Raw genomic sequence first — 22,022 nt, 5'->3', positions numbered from 1 at the left:
CGATGCTAACGAAAACTCTCCCCACAGCACGGCGAAACCCAACTTTCTGCCGCGACGAAGATGGGGCGAAAATTCGCTCCGCTTTGACAAATAAAAAAAGCAGAAGCAAAAAACTTGTGAAAAGCAATATGTCAATACGGAGATTTTTCGTAAACAATCGGATGAAATTTTAAATTTCCGGGTGCTTTCCGGCCTAGATGGAGGTGAAAATGCAGCACAACTCCCGGGCGCACTTGTTCCAGATACAGGTAAGGTGTGGTGGGAGACGCCCGATTGCGAAAAAATCCCACTTTTCATTCTCCACTTTGGGACTGGGAGCAAATTTTTTCTAATGCCTTTTTTCCTTCCATCTTCTTATTACCCGTGGCTTTGGCTTCGGGAACTGGCCACTGGAACTCCTCCTGGATGCAAAATTGGAACGACAGGTTAAATCCCTGATCAAAACGCTGAAATGTCTGCAATCGGACGATAAATACCAGGCGCTACTGTTTCTCATTTCGACCATTAAGCTGTACGTGAAGCTTTTGTACAACGACAGCCAGGAGCGAATTTACAAGCCGTCAATACTCAAAGAGTTGAACAACATCCAGAATGTGATTATTGCCAATCTGTTAAAGTCGCGAAGTGCAGCTGGGTTAGCTTCGTCGTCTTCTTCGTTGGTTCCCTGCGGGGGTGGTGGTGGTGAATTGCGGACCAGCATCCGGAACGATAAACCCGGAGTGAACGGCAGTGATGGAATTTTACTCATCCATCCCAAATCGCGGACACTGCTTTCTCTCGCTCCCTACGAGATGCGGGGGAAATTGCTGCGCGGGGGACTCTTCGAGGGCATTCCCCTGTCTGGAGCGGTCAAGTTCAAACGTAGGCCTCGGGTTGGGATCATCGGCGATATCGGCCGGATCAGATTGAACCGTTCCATCGTCCGGATGATTGCTTCCCGCAACTTCAAGCTACTGTTCAACATGTTCGAGCAGAGCGTATTCCCTACGTGGAGAATATTCAAAGAGGAACGTCCCATTCGGGGTCGCAACCGGCCCACAATGCCCTCGATTTGCTACAGTGGGGGCTCCTCCCACTCGCCCCCGGCTGCCTACATCAAGAAGGAAGATTTCGACTTCGACGCCCCTTACTCCCTCTCAGCCGGGGACGATCCTTGCTTCGAGGAACTGAAGGACGACGACGACGATGATGACCATCTGATGATGCTGAAGGATGAGGAAGACGACCTCGATGACGACGAGGACGAGGACGTGGATGATGATTCTATTTCCAACGAGATCTATTCGGAGGAATCGTCTACGAACAATACGTCGCTGATGTTGTCCTCGGATACCAACACGCTCGACACCAACGATTCCAACATGCTGTCGGGCGAGAGGCTCAAGGAGCAGGTTTACCAGTGCTTGCTGTGCGATAAGAGGTAATTAATAGACTGTAAGCTAAAGATAGACCGTACCTAAATATGATATTCTTTTTTAGCTACCGCAAACGAAAATCGCTCGTGATTCACTTCAGTAACCATCCGGGATTTTGTCCAGATTGCGGAAAGCAGCGCGGCGTGTCTTCAGAGGTACGTGACATTCTAAACTGGTTCAATTTCTGGGAGAATTTTTCAGAATTCTTGAAATCTTACTGCAAATTCTTTGCTATCCGCTAGGAACAATTGTTCATGCTGGAAATCCTCAGGATTCCACAGATATTTATAGGGAACGCCTTAAAAATCGTTATGAATCCGTTAACAAACAATTTCATTTCGCTAGGAATCCTAAGAGTCAAAATGCTAAAATCTGAACTGGATATTTTAATGCTTGAGATTTCGCTGGAAATTGTTGAAAGTCTGTTAGAAATTTCTGTGATACCACCTGGAATCACCAGATTCTGTTCAGAATCCTCAACAGGGTGTCTACTACCTTAAAAAACTGGAAATCTAAGGGAATTTTCTTCAACCTGTAATTCTTAATCAGCAAAAATATAAAACTTACTTTCGGGGTACGCCACTGATATTCATAAATCTCATTCCCATTTCAAGCAAAAGATATTTTAATTTTTTCTTTAAGTTAAAATTTATGTTGAACAACATATCCGAGAATATGCAATGCTAAGTTTTCAAAAATTTTAAGGATTTAGAATCAATTTAAAAAAATCTTAGCACAGATCTTAGCACGTTGATGTTAAGAAATACCATTATTAGTTCAAAACAATAATTTTCAAACGATGATGACTTCATCCCTCAAGAAAATTTAGGCATCTTATAACTTCAGATTTCCACTGAATTTGGAATTGAAATTTAAGTACATATCTTAAATTATGTAAGTTTTTCTTTTGTATCGCTAAATATCTTGAAAACATTTGCATATTAAAGGGACAATTTCCAAAATTAATAGGGTGACGGTGCCATTACCTAAGCTATAAAAAATCATAACAAAATAACTAAAAGTCTTAACAGAGATCTCGTCAACAGAAAGATTATTATTATTATAGCTTTATTAAGGAGATTTTCAGCCCTAGGCTGGTTCATCTCCGTAACAGAAAGATATCAACCTCTACTATATGGAAAAAATATAAAAAGAGTGAAAAAACTATGTTTTAACATTAAATCGCTTTAACCACTATTGGTACACGTCTTCCATTAGTTGCGCCAGTGCTCCAGTAGTAGACGTACGGGAGTGATACAAGGAATTTTAAATAAAATGGTAAATTTTGACATAGGTTTAAACTTAATTATTTATATAACTTTTTGATATAATAAAAAGCTGAAATTTAGCAAATTGTCTAAACTAGAGGCGATCTATCCACCAAAAATAACACATGTCGTTTTTATCGAAAAATGTACGTTTTATTCCATAGTCCAATTTACTGGTACATTACAACCTGGGAGGGAGAAACCAATACGAAATTTATGTACATCAAGGTGAACCGAGATTCTGCTGTCACGAACTGTCACTGTGAGCCCAGATCTAAAACAATGGACAAACATGATAAAAGCGCGTAATTGATTAAAACATATTTTTGCATTTTATCAAATGTGACAAAAAATCGACTGAAAAGCTATTCATGCTTATTCAAAAGTAATGTCACAATAGCACAAAAAAGATTTTTGTATTGATTGCACTCGCCATATACGTCAAAATCGTATAACATGATTTAGAAAATAGTTCATTTGATAGTGTAAATACCATTGCTCACCTAGTTTTTGTAGCCTATCTTACGCAATTTTTCCTTTCTGATAGTGATCTCAGAATTCAAAACTAGCGGTGCGCTAATGGTGAAAAAACGATTTTTCTAACAAAATTCAAGATGGCGGCCAAATTCAAAATGGTCTCCAAAATTGTTTCGAGTTCAAATGAAAGCTATATCCTTTATCTATACGATGCCACTAAGTTTGCTATGTGTTCCAAGCGAAATATGAGACATATCCCGTGAAGAAACACCCAAGATTTATCGAAAAATGGGCTTTTTCGCAAACTGTTCAGCTAGCTGGCGTACGAAGGGTCCACCAATTTGAGAAAACAGAAAGGACCACCCTTAAGTTTTATCGAGGACTAGCGATCAGTGACATAAAATTGGAATTCTAACGATGGGTGCCGATGGCGGCCTGGTTTCAGCGAGAATTGCTCATATTCTGTCGTACACACGATTTATATTTTTAGTCGGCTCAGTGCTCCCGAACAAAGATTCACCCATAACGAAGGAATCGTATTTTTCGTCATGACGCCGAGCCGATGTGACTGGATCTCTGCGGCAAATCGTCATCCGACGCTGGTTGAGTGACGATGACGGTGCTTCTTTTAGTTTCGTCGCCGACTTTTTCCATTCGACGGCGACGATCGTCTACTCTTGCTATAAATTGTCAAATATTAGAAAATATCAGCAATGCCATTGCAGTTCCATATATACAGTGATACCTCCATGAGTCGATGTTCCATGACTCGATATCGACTCATGGAACCATACTAAAAACAAAATTTCATGGTTACTATGATGGTCCCTAGAAGCAGCTTTCCAAAGGATTGCTGTTCCATGACTCGATATTTCCATGAGTCGATGGTCCCTTCAATATCGACTCATGGAGGTTTCACTGTATTAAATAAATCTGAGTAGGTTATTTAAATCCAGTCACTAACTCTTACAAGGATTCCATAAATTCTTAAGCTGCCTGCATTTGTACGTCAAATATCAAATAATACAGAACTAATCAAAATATTTACAACTTTTTCGTTTACTAAATCGCCAAATATCGACTTGAACTGAGTACTTTACGAAAAAAAAAGAAAATCTTCAATACTGTGGGTGAAAAATCTAAAAGACTAGTACTAAAGATGTTTTACACAAATTTTCATGGAAAGTCAGAACTTTTTAGACGTATAAATTCAATTTTTTTTTGTCAGAAAATCGCATCCTTGAAGAAAATATTTAGCATTGTAGAAATAACCTATCGAAAGGGGTAAAGTACGGAGGATGTCATCCAACCACAAGAATTCATAGAAATTTTGGAATTCAACTCTCGTTGGATTCAAAAAGAGATGACAGAAACGATATCGCGCCAAAAAACATGTGATTGCTTGTGAAAAATAATGACAGAACTACAAACGAGCATCTTACCAGGAATCCATCAAAAATGTTGCCAAGAATGTCGTCAAGAAATAAAAAAAATCTAGTCGAGAATACCTAAAGGACTTTGCTATTTCACCATTCTTATCTGAGAATGTCTGGAAGAGGAGACGGGGTTGGTGGTCTAATGACTACCGCTTCTGCTTCATAAGCAGAAGGTCATGGGTTCAATCCCAGGCCCGTCCCTTTCCTCGTACTTTGTAGTTGTATCTTTCACTTGCTTCTTATCTACCACTCTTATCTATCATAGTTCATAGCATTTGCTGGAACCCGAGACGGACAGAAATAAAACGTTTCCCTACGCTTCCATTCATTCATAGCATGCCTTCCTTACGCCTGATACATAGGCAATCTGCTAACCAAACCAGCAAGCCTCTCTGCCATAAAAATTAACCCATCCTTTCATCCTTCCCGCATTAACTGGCGTTGACGCAGTGGTATATACGGTCGACCGTGAGAGCCAGTTGAATGCATCATCAATTCCTTCCCCTTCACCTCATTGGTCTGCATTCTGACGTGGCAGGCACCATTGTTGCCTACAAATAGAAGATCACCAACACTTATACACTGAGGGTGCCTGGTAATCCCAAGCAGTCATCTGGTTGATTCCTTGTGTAAGTGCAGCTGATCTGGCGATACTGGAGTAGCAAACCAGGGGCGGCCAATCAAGCTCTCAAGCTCTTATCTGAGAATGTCTGGAAGAATTCGGTGTAAATCCGCAGATCCATACAAATCTCGTTATCATGAATTTGTCAAGCTAGTAATCCAAACAAAGCTTCTTCAAGAATCCGTATGAGTTCTTCCAGGAATGTGTCTAGAATTTCGATTAGGAGGAAAACCGCTTGGATCTCTCTAGAAGTTTCACAAAAATCGTTTACTCATAAGCCAACGTTGGCTTATATATAACCTTTTTTTTTTTGAAAAAATAAAACAGAAACACAACTACAAAACGCGTCTGAAATCGAACAAACGATCTCTGAATCGTCAACTCCATGCGCTTACCAACATACCAATATACAGTAAACGCTTTCTTCATGTGAGTAAGGGTATAAGGCGGAATGAAGAAACATTTCTTGACCATTTCTTCCGCAGTAATTTTTACTTTTCTTGAGCTGAACAGCATACTTAGTTTAGCTTCTTAGATTCCATGTACTATGATTGATCTGATCAGATTACTTAATTTGTGATTTCCAATTAATTTCCCTTCAGTTACTTTGGTTGTTCTAACAAATATATCTTTGTTTGCTCTCTTTAGCCTATAAATTTTGGTTTATGATGAATATATCCCAAAGCGTTGATTTCTTATGAATATGTTGTATTAGACACTTTTAGGACGTTCAGACCCCGGGAAGGTCCATAATAGGCATTCGGGCAACAGTTTTTCAAATGCAAATTTCGCTGGAAAAATCGAATGATTTTGTATGTTTCATAGACGTACTATGAAGTAAAGACATTGAATTTGTTGTTAGACTCCACAAAACGTATATGCGTCTGAGATATCATTGCGGAAAAGCGTCTAGAATGAATTTCAGCTACTAAGGGGTCCATTACTAGCATTGAAACCAAAGACAAATTAAAGACCTCCATGTCCCTTGCAGTTGCCCAAAATTTTATGGCTCATAAGGTAATCTAGAATGCCGTGAAAAGTGTACTGCGATCTGTCAAACTTGGGTACCTTTTGCACTACCGAGGGACCAAATGCAGTACTAGAAGTGGTACCCAATCTGAGCCTGAGTGGGACGGACCTGTTGAAACCCTAAATATCAAGTTCGATTGTACACATGTGACGTCACTCCTATCGTACCATATACCTTCCGGACTACTAGATCATTTTTTTCGCAAATATGTTCGAGGTGGGAATGACTTCGGCAAGTAGCTGTCAGTTTTCGAAATATATCACCTTCTTTATATAGTACACCGTGTGCTACGCCGACAAAGGCAATCCTTATGCGTCGGCGAAGCACCAAATTAGAATGCCGACGCCGAACTTCGCCGAAGTTTTGACTGCCGAACTTCTAATTGTCACTCGAATTGTCAATGGGGCTCTGCACAAAAGTCATTCGGTCTCTTTCACTCCTCTGTGAAATTAGTAAACAGCAAGGCCAGTAAACGCCAAAATTCCATGCACAATCAAAACAGTGCAGAGCCCTATAGTACCCCGCCTTGATGAGCGAACTTCGCTGATCAGGAAGACATCAATCAATAGAGCGCTGCATATGACGAGCCTAACCTCACTTATTTGACGGCTGATGGTCCTGTTGTTTACGTTTCGGACTTAGTCGTTTTTTCCATCATTTTCTCATCTTTGCATTTCTATCACCAGCATGCTGATGGTGACGATTTTCCACGGTAGGAAGATAGAATAATACGATCCGTGGGTATCTGCAGTGAATTTGACCTCTCCTCGCAGCAAACTTTCACGAAATTGAGAATGATTCGAAAAAGTACTAAGTCCAAACTGTAAACAACAGGACCAGTACCTGTCAAAATTGATGCGTGACGTCACAGTGCAGTGGAGTATGATCAGGTATGCTCGTTACTATGATAAACAACGAGCGGAAGCATTCACGTAACTAAATCAAAGCATGCTTCCTCATAATATAAAAACTCAGAAAATAGCAGACCAGTCAAAACGTCAAATGCAAGTTTGTTTCTCCAAACTTTGTCTCGATAAAAAAAAACTTAATTTACTCATATTTCAGGTTAGTGGTCTGCACCTGGGAGGGAGAAACCAATACAAAATTTCTGTACGTCATGGTGAGCCGAGATTCCGCTGTCACGAACTGTCACTGTGAGCCCAGATCTCGAACATTGGACTAACATGGAAAAAGCGCGTAACTGATTAAAACACATTTTCGCATTTCATCAAAAATGACAAAAATCGAATGATGCACATAATGCAAGTAATGTCACGTGAGCACATTTAAATCTGATTGAATATAAAGCATTGAAAAACGCATCGTTTACTTTTTCCAATGAAAATGAATATTTGGTGCATAGAAAACTGTGGCCCTTTTTCCATGTTTGTCAGGAAAGATTGAAAGTACACAATAAAAAGAAAACTAGAGATTTTCCCCAAGCCTGCCTTGATTGTTGTTGGCAAGCTGGAGTTATCTTGCAGTTCAAACAAACGTTGTTGTATATTTCGTGTGTAGTATCTGTGCCTCCCTCCCAGGTCTGCACCTGAGACGAGACTCGCGAACACGGTCTTCTTTTTCTGTGATTGCTGAGTTTTTTTCTTATTCCACTTTCTGTTTATACCAATTATGCGCATGCTGTTCAAATCTTCACATGAACCTCTCAGCAAAAAATGATTGAGTTTGCATCACATCGAATCATAAATATCCGTTTGAGTGAAATTTCATGCCAGCAAACGTAGCAGCCATTAGAAATAATTAATCTTCTGCTTAGATTTATCAGCAACTTTGGAAAAAACTGCTCCGCCGACTGAGGTTTTTAATAACAGTTTACTTTGAACACAATACTTTTCACTTTTTCAGCCATAAAAACGGTGGGCTGCATTTGACGTTTCGTGAATCGGGGGAATCTGGGCTGCATATGACGTTGATATTTTTCCTCTTCGCGAGTCTCTGTGTGGCAGAACAACTTCGAAAATTGAACATCCCGGACGAACCAGATTTGGACAAGTATAGTTATATGGAAAAAATATACTTACGAAATAAAGGAATCTTCGACGATATCATGCCGGTTGTGAAACTACACCAATCAACGGTTAAAGTCTCGTCATGCTTAGAAGGATTGAATACAACGAAAAAAGAGACGAACCCCTTTAAAATGAAGCAACTGGTGCTATTCGCGATGAACAACACGTACCGAGGAAGAAGGCGAGTTTTCACGGATGCATCGAAGGACAGCAACGTATGCGCTGTGGGCATATATCTGGAAAGCTGTAAAAGGAGATTGGAGCAGGAATCAAGCATCACAGCAGCAGAAGTAACTGCGATCAGAATTGCTATGTCTCTAATACAACAAACGGAGCTGCAGAACTGTGTGGTATACACAGATTCAAAATCGGCGTGCATGATGTTAGAAGATGCAGTAGAGGAGAAAGTGGGTCCAGCTATTGTGGTGGAAATACTACGGATCGCTCATGAGTATGGTACGGCTATACAGTGGATCCCCAGTCACGTAGCGGTTGAAGGAAACGAGATTGCAGATAAATTGGCGAAACTAGGACTTTCCGATGTAGCACCAACCTACGGTAATAAACTCTTTCTGAAAGATGCATTGCATAGATTCAAGATACAAACCCAACGGGAATCCAACGAATGGTATCAAGAATACTCCAAGGATAAGGGTAAACGCTTCCATGAGATTTGTCCGGATTTCTCTTCGGAGCCATGGTACAAAGGTACGAAAATGAACGGTTGCGATATTCGTCTGACGAATCGGCTGATGACCGGCCACGATTTCTCAAAGTTTTGGCTGGCGAAAATGAAGATAGCGGATGACGAGGACTGTGAGATGTGTGAAGTCCCCGAAACGTCTGAGGACATAATAATCCACTGCCCGAAGCACGGTTTCCTACGATCGAAATTTCAATTTGAGCAAAATTATTTGAGCCTTACTGACCTGTACAAATCAAAATGCGTTGAAACATACCAAGAGGTAACTGAATTCGTAAAACAAGCTAAGTTAAAACTGTAAGCAAAGAAGAAGAAGAAAGTAACGACTAGCCGTCACTCAAACAACAATAAGTCCATCGATTCTGGCCATATCTAGCGTAACATTTGAAAAGGGCCTATCTGCAAAACGTAAACATTGAGAAATTCTCAATTGAAGATTCCGTACCATATTTATAATTCCTATTTTAAACCCATTTGCATTTTTACTAGTTTCATACCTGTGTTCGACACCCATTAAAGTCTGTTGCGTGGCCCATTATGTTTCTAATCTCAAATAACACAGCAACTCGTAAAAATTGTTGAATTCAAACATCATCGGCAGATAGGCCCTTTTATTAATCTTCAAACCAGTTGGGCCCTTTCAGTTAGGCCCTTTGATTGAAAATGGTTTCAGTTAGGCCCTTTTATAATTTGCTAATTTTATTGATTTTTGAATTGGTTTGCATAAATCTTGAACAAAATTTAGCGATTATGTGAAAAAACACTATATAATAGTAAATATTGGAAATTTTCGGTTGAAGATTCAGTACCATATTGATTATTCCTATTTCAAACCCATTCGCTTTTTACTAGTTTCATACTTGGAGAAGATCCAAAAATGACGTCCATCTTTTTTCGGGATTTCTAGAACCCTTCTACCCCCTCTGTCACGCTTTTTCTAATACCCAATCCATGCACTGTCACATTTTCGTACATCCCCCCATTGGAAGAGGCCCCAATTGATGGACGTCATTTTCGGATAACCACTTGTGTTCGACACTTATAATGGTCTATTACGTGACTCACAACGATTTGAATTTGAAATAGCACAACTTGTAAAAATAGTTCAATTCAAACATCATCCGCAGATAGGCCCTTTTACGAATTTTCAAACCAGTTAGGCCCTTTTTGAATTTGCTAATTTTATTGATTATTGAAGTGATTTGCATAATTCTTCGAAAACATTTAATGATTATGTGAGAAAACAACACAATATCATACAAGCTAAATATTGGAAACTATTCTATACAAAATCAGCAACATATTGATTATTGATATTTCAAACCCATTCACTTTTTTTTACTAGTTTTATACTTGTGTTAGACACTCATTATGGTTTATTACGTGGCCCAGAACGTTAGTAAAATCAAATAGCATAACGACTCGTGAAAATGGTTGCATTCAAATATCATCAGCAGTTAGGCCCTTCAATGAATCTTCAAACCAGTTAGGCCCTTTCAGTTAGGCCCTTCGATTGGACATGGTTTCAGTTCGGCCCCTCCAGTTAGGCCCTTTCATTAAACATAGTTCCAGTTAGGCCCTTTTGGAATTTGTTGATTTTATTGCTTATTGAAGTGATTTCATAGTTTTTAAATAAAATAAAGCGAGAGAAAAACAATGTAATAGCTAAATGTTGGATATTCTCGGTTGATGGTTCAGTACCTTATTGATTATATTTATTTCAAACCCATTCACTTTTTTACTTGTTTTATACTTGAGGGCCTTCCTTAGCCGAGCAGTTTAAGTCCGCGGCTACAAAGCAAAGCCATTCTGAAGGTATGTGAGTTCCATTCCCGGTCGGTCCATGTTTTTTCGTAATGAAAATTTCCTATACTTTCCTGAATATAGAGTACTTTCGTACTTGTCACACGATATACGAATGCGAAAATGGCAACTTGTCAAAGAAAGCTCTCAGTTTATAACTGTGGAAGTACTCATTGAACACTTAGCTTAGAAGCAGGCTCTGTCCCAGTGAGGACGTAATGCCAAGAAGAAGTATAAGAAGAATTCTTGCAGGGCTGTTACAAAAACAAACGAATTTGTTTTTGTGAAAATCGCGACTTTTGGAACTCGATCCACAACTAGAGGCAACAAATAAAATTAAAGCGAAGTATGCACTTCGACAGAAAAGTAATCGCCTATCTCGATGCGCAGAAATTTTTACTTTTCTTGAGCGGAACAGCAAACTTAGCTTAACAAATAAAAAATATTCAAAATTTTTAATGTAATTGATTTATTTTTTCAAGCTAAGTATGCTGTTTCGCTCAAGAAAAGTAAAAATTTCTGCCCAAGAAATGGTCAAGAAATTTCCTACAGTGAGTTCCATTTGAATTGACATTTCTTTTCAACTGCGTACTGCGATCAAAGAAAAATGCTTTTCTTGAGCATTTCTTGCAAGAAAATTCCCACGCATCGAGATAGGCGATTACTTTTCTGTTGGAGTGCATACTTTGCTTCAGGATAAAAAATCAGTTTTTCAACTAACTTCGCATTAAGATTATGATAATAAAACTAGTAAAAAAGAGAATGGGCTTGAAATAGGAATCAATACAGTACTGAATCTTCAATAAAAGAATTTTTATTAATCAATGTTGATTTTCTCACATACCTAATCGATTGATTTTGATCTAAAATTTTGAAAATCACTTCAATAATCAATAAAATTAACAAATTCCAAAAGGGCCTAACAGGAACTAAGTTTAATAAAAGGGCCTAACTGGAGGGGCCTAACTGAAACCATGTTCAATCAAAGGGCCTAACTGGTTTGCAGACTCGTAAAAGGGCCTATCTGCCGATGATGTTTGAAATCAACCATTTTCACGAGTTGTTTTGTTATTTAAGATTTGAAACGTTATGGGCCACCTAGTAGACTATTATGAGTGTCGAACACAAGTATAAAACTAGTAAATAGGAGAAAGGGTTTGAAATATGAATAATCAATAAAGTACTGAATCTTCAATAAAGAATTTTCAATATTAAATGTTGATTTTCTCACATAATCGATTGATTTTGTTCTAAAACTTTGAAAATCTATTCAATAATCAATAAAATTAACAAATTCCAAAAGGGCCTAACTGGAACTATGTTAAATAAAAGGGCCTAACTGGAGGGGCCTAACTGAAACCATGTTCAATTAAAGGGCCTAATTAAAAGGGCCTAACTGGTTTGAAGACTCGTAAAAGGGCCTATCTGCCGATGATGTTTGAATTCAACATTTTTTACTAGTTTTTATGTTATGTTAGATTTAAAACGTTACGTGGCCTAGTAATAGACTATGAGTGTCGAACAAAAGTTTAAAACTATTAGATAGCAATGAGTTTTAAATAGTAACAATCAATATGTTACAGAATCTTCAATCGAGCATTTCTCAATTTTTACGTTATTTTCAAATATTTCACTAGGTTCCATTATGTGAGAAAAACACTATACAATGGCTAAATATTGAAAAATATGAAGGAAAATTAAAAATGCATGGAAGGGCCAATCTGATTTTGATGGAAATTTTCAGTTAGGCCCTTTTATGACCAGTTAGGCCCTCTTAGTTTTATCATTTTCAGATAGGCCCTTTTGAATTAGAATAAAATTACCATTAATAATGCATTTTGCATGCCCGTAAGAGTATGTAGGAGTAATTTACGTAAAAAATGATACGAATAATGAATAATCAAGTTTGTTTACATTTTGCAGTTAGGCCCTTTTCAAATGTTACGCTAGATATAGTCTGAGTTACTGGGCCATCACAGAAGCTGACAGACGTCGGCTTCAATCAGAAAGAAGAAGAAGAAGAGTCTCTCTCAGGTCTGCACTATTCAGAGTTTAAAGGTTTTTTGATTTGTAACAAGTTCTCATTTTAGAGCGCTTCCCACAAGCCACAAACACAGTTTGATGTGTCAATCTTAAATTAACCTGGGTGGTGTCCGATGAAACGAAAAAACCCTTTGCTCGATAGAAAGGTACCTTAGCTGGCGTACTTTATGAACTCATGTGCAATTCGATTCAATATATGTGCAGTACATATTTATTGATGCAAATATACAATAGAATTTTTGAACAAAAACACCCAAGCCCTGTGACTGAAAGACATTCTCTTGACTGATAACCTAAGACCTAATATACTAAGACTTATGAGCAGATGGTACATACGAGGCGAGCTTCACGAGACAGGGAAAGGCTCCACTTGGTACGGGTTCTGAGTTTCGGATGCCTCAGACTGCGGTGCATGTCCCAGTCGAGCTAGTCAGTAGGCAGTAAAGAGAAATCCCTCTTGGTGGTGGTGTACTTACCTACCACGACGGTACAGTGCAAGCGAGCAATAATCGCAACCGGTTGGCGCTCTCGATTGGATCAGCGAGGTAGTCTAGCTCGCTGGCGGGCGATCCAAGTTGGCCCGTAAGTCCTTTGGGGAAAGAAGTGATTTGAGTAGCCATGACCCAAAATGTTCCAAAAGTAACGTTACGCTACTGGGCGATGGTCTACATACCGAACATAAGCTAAATTAGGACTAAAATGTCTTGTTACGGGACGGATGGAAGGGAGTTGGAAGGACGCTACTGTGCAAAGGCGATTCCGACCACTAGTAACGATCATACGCTACGTGCTTGAGGAAATTGTGCAGGGCCGCATCATGTCCGAATCTCATTTTTCTGATGCCGACGACTATGGTGCGCGCTAATAGGTACGAGGTACCTTGGTGTGGGCTTGCAGCGTGCTGGTACTGCTACTTAGTACTGTTAAACATTGGTTTATCATATAAATGTCATTTGTTTAAAACATTGTTGATGTAGTAAGTACCTATGCGTTTGGCGTGATGCACAAATGTGACCATTTTCGACCACCTCCTCCCCCTTTTGTCACGTTTTTTTGTGTGAATCATCTGAAAAAAATTGTAACACTTGTCACACTACCCATGACCCTGCTCTCCCTCAAAACGTGATGAAACTTGTAAATGACCCCTTTCATTAATTTCACGCTTACAAACCAATTATTTGATGATATTTCCAAATCAAGCACTAGATCCAATAATTAGGTATAGTGTAACAAGCATGATCACTTTTACGGCTCAAAGATAATTTTCTAAATCAGTGTGATCCTCGTCGGGCATCTACGTTGAACTGAATGCTATGTTACCTTCTTCTTCTTCTTCTTTCTGGCGTTACGTCCCCACTGGGACAGAGCCTGCTTCTCAGCTTAGTATTCTAATGAGCACTTCCACAGTTATTAGCTGAGAGCTTACTATGCCAATGACCATTTTTGCATGTGTATATCGTGTGGCAGGTACGAAGATATTCTATGCCCTGGGAGGTCGAGAAAATTTCCAACCCGACAAGAACCTCGATCGGTGGGATTCGAACCCATGGCCCTCAGCTTGGTCTTGCTGAACAACTGCGCGTTTACCGCTACGGCTATCTGGGCCCCTGCTATGTTACCTATGTATCTCCATTGGATCAGAAGGAGATAACAGCTAGATATCGTTTTCAATAAAACTCCTGTTTAGGGTTTCTTAATTGCTGAAATAAATTCGTTCACAAAGAGATCAGTTGACTTTTTGTTGATGAGCAGCGGCGATCACAGCCAGTTTTGATGATGTTCATCTAGCATCACTGAGCTGCGTTGTTCACCGCCTATCTCTCTGGTGAGCTTCAGGTTAGCATAAAAATCATCGATTTTCACTCATGAGCTGAGCTTTTTCAATGTCTGGTCTCCATATCAGTTTGTATGTATACTCTAAGAATAAGACCAATAAAGTTAATTTATACTTGACTATTGCCATGGCAAGACATCACCATACTTCATGTCGTTTATTTCTCGTATCACTCAATGGATACCGAATCCCGCCCGTGCGCGAACAATTGTATATACATTTTTTTGTGTGCCAATAAGGCTGAATGTATTCAATTTGGAAACTGATTTAAAAAAAAAGTCTGATAAGATAAATCTTTTCAATTGAATCATCTATAATAATGATATGAGCCAATATTTACATTGATGTAACCAACTCATTTTCTAATTTTGCAGGACATAATTGAACACAACAGAGTCTACCATAAGAACAGGCCACATATTTGTGAACATTGTGGCGAAACATTTACTCGCAATCAACAGTATCAAGTCCACGTGCAGGGCCACTTCATCAGCAAGGCACGAATTCAAGAGCAGAACTGTAAAAGTATGTGGTATATGATAATTGTTTCAACTGAGAATAAATTGCAAACAAATTCTTGTAAATATTACAGAAACCTACAAGTATAGCTGTCGTTCGTGCGGTATCGTTTTCAACAATCAAAAGTATTTGGAGAAGCACATTCAGAAGAGTGGTCATCAAGCCGAAGATGTGGTTTGCGGAACTTGTGGTGCAATATTCTTATCCGATGTCAAACTTAAGCAGCATATAGCCAGGACTCATAACAATGGTAAGTGTGGATTAAGGTATTGAACGTTCATCACTGTAAGAAATGGTTTGCTTTTTGTGCATTACAGAAAAGCGATTCACGTGCGAACACTGTGCTAAAGTATTTAATCAGAAGGCGAATCTCGATCGACACATGTTGCTACACACGAACATTGTTGAGAAGACCTATCCCTGTGACAAATGCAGTGCCTCGTTCCTCTCGTTGGCTTTGCTGAAGGAGCACATGAAGCTCTCCCATACAGCGGTAAGTTTAATTGAACGCTTATCAAATCTACAGTTACGAAAAAAAGACCACCTGAACGAAAAAAGTTCAACTCGGTTATTATTTATAAGTTTCAACATTTAAAAGTTTATGTTGCAGTTCCTCTATGTTATGACCCTTTTTATCAATCCACAAAGCTCATTCATTTATTTATTTAACATCTAAACAAATAACACGGAATCAACAATTTAACGCCACAATGCTCGATTTGTGTCCGTTTTTCTCCATCCTTGGTTACGTCCCATGCTCGCCTAATTGATGTGTACTTGATCCGCCCACCTAGCTCGCTGCGCTCCACGCCTTTTTATACCAACCGGAACCGAAGTGAACACCATCTTTGCAGGTTTTCTGTTCGGTGTTCTTGCAACATGCCCTGCCCATCGTATCCTTCCAGCTTTGGCTACCTTTTGGATACTACGTTCGTCAACTTTTGCTGCCTCGCGTTTTAGGTGGGTGTATAGGTCTGCCACTTTTTAAAATGTTCGGCCGACAATGTTCATTACATCCGCGAAGCAAAAAAAAAATGACTGGATCTGTTGAAAATCGTACCTCGACTCTACGCGTTCTATATTATCGTATGCCGCCTTGAAATCGATGGAAAGATTGGGATGCGTTGGGACTTGGTATAAGCCATTAGAGTAATGCAAATTTTGAAAATTTAGCTCCCCTATGCTTAAACGATTTTAATTATAGTAGATAGCATCCTCTTAAAGTTTGAAATGATTCGAAAGAAATTTGACTGTGCACACGCCATTTGAAGTTTATCATCGTCCCATCAAAATGTGGTCTTCAGCAAAGTTGTAGCTGGGAAATTTTCACATGAGATGAGTGTGTTCATTTTTCCATAAAATATTATGACGAAGAGATAGAGGGATGAACACAAAAGATTGGCGTTTTCCATAGTAATCTCCATATAAACTTCAAATGGCGTGTGCACAGTGAAATTTCTTCCGAATCAATTCAAATTTTGGGAGAATCATTGACATCGTTTAAGCATAGGGGAGCAAAAACTTCAAAATTTGCATCAGTCTAATAAGCCATATTACCTCTCTCCTTTTCACCCGGTAGCTGTTCTGCTTCCCAGATTGTGCCTCTCAGCCGGCGCAGACAAATGGCCAGCCTCTCCGGACCCATCTTTATGAGTTCACCTCCGATACCATCCTTACCAGCAGCATTATTGTTCTCGAACTGGTGAATGGCATCCTTAACCTCCCTCAAAGTGAAGGCTGTTGGGTTTCCAGCGTCCTCAGTACTGACGGAGACATTTTTTCCGTTGTCTTGACTTTCGTTGCCTGCGCTCTTAGCACTATTCAAGTGTTAATCAAAGTGCTGTTTCCACCATTCGGTCACCTCACGTTCGTGCTTCAAAGTGCTTTCATTCTTATCCCTGCACATTTCGGCTCACGGCACGAAGCCATTGCGTTGAGCTTCTGATAGAAGTTTCGCGTTTCTTGAGACTGAAAAAGCTGTTCCATTTCCTCGCACTCCGTCGCCTCCAGGCACCTTTTTTTCTACCAAAATAAGCGGGCCTGGTCTTGCCATTTCTGTCTATTAAGTTCAGTGGCGACGTTCAGTGAGGTTACTTTCTACTTGTTCTACGACTCTAAAAATGACTTTTTCGACAAATTTAGATTATAAATCAAAAAGTAAATTATTGAAATCGTCCTTTCTAACAAATCTCTACTACATGCAAATTTGTTGCTGAAATTCAAGAATTTATATTCGTGGAACAGGTAGATTTGAGGTTAGGGAATCGCCACTGATTAAGCTCCATGTTCTGACGGGTTTCTTGCTAAAGCGCCCGCGCTGCATTCTTCTCCTCCAGAACCTGTCTACATTCCTTGTCGAAATAAATCATTCAATACAACGACGTCTTATTATTTTGTCACTTTAAATATTGATTTTTTCTATTTTCTACACACTTAGATTTTTTTCACGAGCTCGGCTGTGCGAATCTCGGTTTCCCGATTTTAACCGAGACTCAGCTAACAAATTGTCCGGTTGCTTAGCAACGGAGCACGATTTACTGATACTCAGCTTTTATTTGCTGAGATTCCAGTTAATTTGTTAGCCGACTGCTCGGCTGTGCGGATCTCGGTTAAAATTAACCGAGATTCGGCATTCTGAATTAAGTGTGTAGCTATAATAATAATTTTTCTTTATACATTTCTGGATTGATAAAAAGAAGGCTGCAACAAAAAAAAATAATTAAGTAATAAAAATATCAGCGAGTTTTTTTGCTGATGTTTTTTTTCGAAACTGTACTTTGCTCAATTATATTATTCTCATCTTACAATATCAATAGGATGACAAATTCGAGTGTAACATTTGTCACAAGCTGTTCGCTGCAAAACGGTCCCTCAAGCGTCATAAGCTATGCCACTCTGAGGAACGTCCCTTCCCCTGTACTGTCGAAAATTGTAAGGAGGCCTACAAGAATCAATCTCACCTGGCTCGTCATATGAAGACGGCACACCACATTGACCCTCCATCCAAACGTAAAGGATTGCAGAAGGAACCGGACTTCGTTCCGTTGGACCCGATCGGAACCGGTGATTCCTCTGCGAGCAAAAACAACCCAATGAAGAAACCAGTGATCGCCGGCAGTGATAAGTCCATCGGCGACAGCAGCACCAATTTCAGTGATAACCTATCCACGTTCAACTATGACTACGTTGAATCCGTTCCGGCCAGCGCAGGCGTAGATCCGAGTCAACAGCAGCAGCAGCAACGAATACACATGATCGGTCCACCGGGGGGTCCCCGAATGGGTGGTATACCGAGTTCGACGGTTGGTTTCAACGATCCTAGCCAAGGGTATGGCCGGGCCTCCAACGATCAGTTCGAATGGCAGAACATGGAGTTCGGTGGTGGGCCCGCATCATCACAGCAAACGATGGCCATGGATCCACTAGGTCAGGGTTACATGGAAGGGGTTCATACAACGGGTTACATGACGGGAGCGTTGCCGGGCATGAGACCATATTCGGTAAGATCTTTTATATTTATATATAAGATTATTAAAACTTGAAATTTTTCAATTCCAAGCTTTTTTATATTGAAGATTATGACCATTTTTTTCTTGGTCGGTCTAAATTTGGAATGATTAAAAACGTTTAATTTACTAAAAAAAATGATTGCAATTAATCATAAAAATCATTTTTTTAGTAAATTAAACGTTTTTAATCATTCCAAATTTAGACCGACCAAGAAAAAAATGGTCATAATCTTCAATATAAACAAGCTTGGGATTGAAAAATAGCCTATAAATTTTTCGCTATTAAATGTACAAATATCAAACAACGCGTTAGAACATTAGAAAGATTATTACAAATATTATACAGATTTAGAGGAGGAATAATAACTCATTAAATTTTATATATGATTTTTACATAAATTTTACGAAATACTTCGGAAGGATTCTCACAAAATGTTGGACAAGATTTTCGAAGATTTGTTAGCAGGATTTCGCACAAGCCTTGCCATGGTTATCACCAAATCCTGAATTGGATTCTGATGTGATCGGGAGCACAATTCTCGCAGAATGTTTGGTGTGTTTATAACAGAAGCAATAGCCAGCAATAACTATTCCCAATTTCTCCAAAATACATTTATGTTTAAATTTACCTAAAAAAATTTGGGGTGGGTAATGTCTATTACATTACAGCGGGGTTGACGTAGAACTACGATGATTAATAATTTGATTTGTCAAGTGTATGAATTTGTAAGTGTACTAGTTTTGTGTTGTTATTGATCGGATGAAGTTTTCAGAAGTTAACTCTTTTTGGACTTATTTTGGTAGTCCTGAAAAGAACCATTTGTCGTTCTATGGTTCCGAGAACCAGTGTTTGGTGTTCCAGGAATAATGCCAGATGATTGAATTTGTTTGTTTGGTCGTTGCTTCCTTGTGTTGCTTGGTTGGGTGATCGGTTTCTGGCTCCAGCTGTAGTTCGCCAAACTCCTCCAGTAGATTAGATGTTTGATAGCTCGGGTGCTTCGATCGTGATAATTGATAGAATCGGTCCAGTGCTTTGGTCTGTAGCAATATCCATTACATGAGCATTTAGGCTCTGTACATTGATACTCATCAATATGCAGGCTTGGCCGCTATGATCCAGTATTTCACGCAGTTCGTCTCAAAGCGTCACTAATCGATGATTGCCTAAGCGCTGCAGCTCATTCCTCAAGTCAACCCTCTTGGTAGAATTGCTGCCTTTGGCGTGATTGAACTTAAAAAGTAAGAGGTTGTTTCCGAGATACGACCGCCAAAGTGACGTTGGATAACATTAGCATCTTCTATTTCCTGGCTTGAGACCGTCACGAACTTATGAAAGATTTCTGAGAGAACAGCACCAATTTTCGACCCAACACTAACTTTCGACCGATTTTCGATACGGTTTTGGCCTACTTTGTATGAAAATCCGAAAATTGGCACAGAATTCTTGTAGGTCGAAAATAAGTGATCTTCTAATCAATTTTCACACTATTTGTTGCATGCCATTGTTGACCTATTATGAACATTTTGTGTTATTATTTGGTTGGTTCGATTAACTCTTCAACCGGTCGATGGAAAAAGAAGCATGAGCGATAACTTTTGCTCAACAAACAAATATTCCGCTTGAAGTCCACGCATGATCCACTAAGATTGATGGCTTAAGTGGGTTCCGAAGCCTTTCGATACTCGTCGTATCCGTGGCGAACGTGCTGAAATTGCATTGAAGCACAATTTCAAACAACTGCCCTTTTCAGGGCCACAATTGATTCAATAATTTATTTAGTTATCAATTATAGTTTCGGATGATTAGTTTTCAACGGAGATAAATGGCAAACAAAGTTTAACATAGGTTCCCGTCGTTCGGGTCGGGCGGCGGTAGCAGTCTTTTCTGTGTGTGTATTTCCATTCGTTCGACAATGTCTTACCAAATCGAAAGACAACAAAGCTGTTTCTTATTAGTTTTAGCTCTGTGTTCGACGAGTTGATACTGATCGCTCTAGTATCATTTAGGTAGCGACGGCGACAACGGCATTATGCGATCATCTCTAAATGCGAAACAAACCGGGAGGAATTCTTCATTCAAGTGCCGTTCGCAATTTATCCGACTCATGCACACACTGTCGAGGATCGCCCCGCGCGCGCACAATGGGAAATTTATTTCCCATTTATGGTTGCGTGCAAATGACTGACCAAAATCTGAATCAATCACATTCAATCATCAGTAATGTCGCTCTTCACGGTGGAAAATTCTCACAACTCTTTTAAAATGAAATTGTCGTCCTGAAAAGGACGGTTGGTGGTAGTCACCGTCGATCAAACTGGGTTTTCATTCCATTGTTAGACAGAAACACACCAAAAGATCACCGAAAACGATTAAATTAAAATGCGGTCGGTAATTTTGTGCTCTCTTGTCCATCCTTGTATTCGATGGTTTGCTCACTCCTCCGACGATAATTATCAAGGTTTCTGGACGCATTCTCCACGAATTCGATGGGCTAGCTGGATGCCAAGGGCCATGATGAGCGATTACACGGAACCCGCAGCTTTTAGCTTGGGAATAAACAGCAGCAGCAGCGACGAACGTGTAAATTTTATTCCGATATGAGTCCTTCTCCGGTTGCTGGTCAACGATTGACTGATGCGCGCGTGAAGTCGAGTTTGGTTGGCTTCGACTGAACACGAGATAATAAAGAGAAGTAAGAAGAAGACCGAAAGGGGCGTTTCCCTTTGAATGACGAAAGTGGCTAAGATATCGCGCAATGATGTCTGTGTCAGGAATACACAAGAAAAATGTGCTTTTCTATAAAAAATAAGACATGCTTCGATATTTCCCAATTTTTCAATAGTTTAGTCATGATAATCAATAGTTTTCATTGTTGGAGTAGGTTCGAAAGATTTCCAATCGATTGGTGCAAGAATCTTGAAAATCTATCCGGGCGTTAGTAAGTTATTAAAAGTCAAAATCTAACAACTTTTCGTGACGCGAGCGATTTTTCGTTTTTCGAAATTGTACCCCAGTATGTTGCCGTAAGACGTTATCCAACGTCAAAAAATTGGAAGAGTTTGTCAAAAATAGCCCTTGAAGTGAAGTAACCCGCGACAAACCAACATATACCAATTGCTGATCCTGGCTTTTGTCATAGTCGTACACGACCTCGGGGAAAGTTCCACCTTGCGACTTATGAACAGTAAAAGCACAGGCGCTAACCATCGGGAACTGAATGCGTTTGCATTTGATTATGCCGCACAGTTTGAAAGTAAAATAAAAATTCTCTATACAGGAGAGAAATTTGAATTTCAAAACCAAGAGCCTTACGTTGGCATGAAATATTTTGAACT

General features: G+C 39.5%; 1 protein-coding gene across 1 annotated transcript in view; it reads left to right on the top strand.

The window, feature by feature from the left end:
* The first annotated feature begins 78 nt into the window (after positions 1–78).
* LOC5575915 overlaps positions 79–22,022 on the top strand; it is a 60,549-nt gene continuing 38,605 nt past the window's right edge. The window contains exons 1-7 of the mRNA XM_021843763.1: positions 79–248; positions 426–1,420; positions 1,480–1,570; positions 15,033–15,183; positions 15,251–15,427; positions 15,495–15,670; positions 17,994–18,677. Of these exons, the coding sequence (XP_021699455.1) occupies positions 198–248; positions 426–1,420; positions 1,480–1,570; positions 15,033–15,183; positions 15,251–15,427; positions 15,495–15,670; positions 17,994–18,677 (2,325 nt within the window). The 5' untranslated portion in view covers positions 79–197. The remainder of the gene's footprint in view (positions 249–425; positions 1,421–1,479; positions 1,571–15,032; positions 15,184–15,250; positions 15,428–15,494; positions 15,671–17,993; positions 18,678–22,022) is intronic.

The sequence above is a fragment of the Aedes aegypti genome, chromosome 2, assembly GCF_002204515.2.
Source record: "Aedes aegypti strain LVP_AGWG chromosome 2, AaegL5.0 Primary Assembly, whole genome shotgun sequence".
NCBI classification, from domain to species: Eukaryota; Metazoa; Arthropoda; class Insecta; order Diptera; family Culicidae; genus Aedes; species Aedes aegypti.
This window is presented reverse-complemented; position numbering and strand designations above follow the sequence as displayed.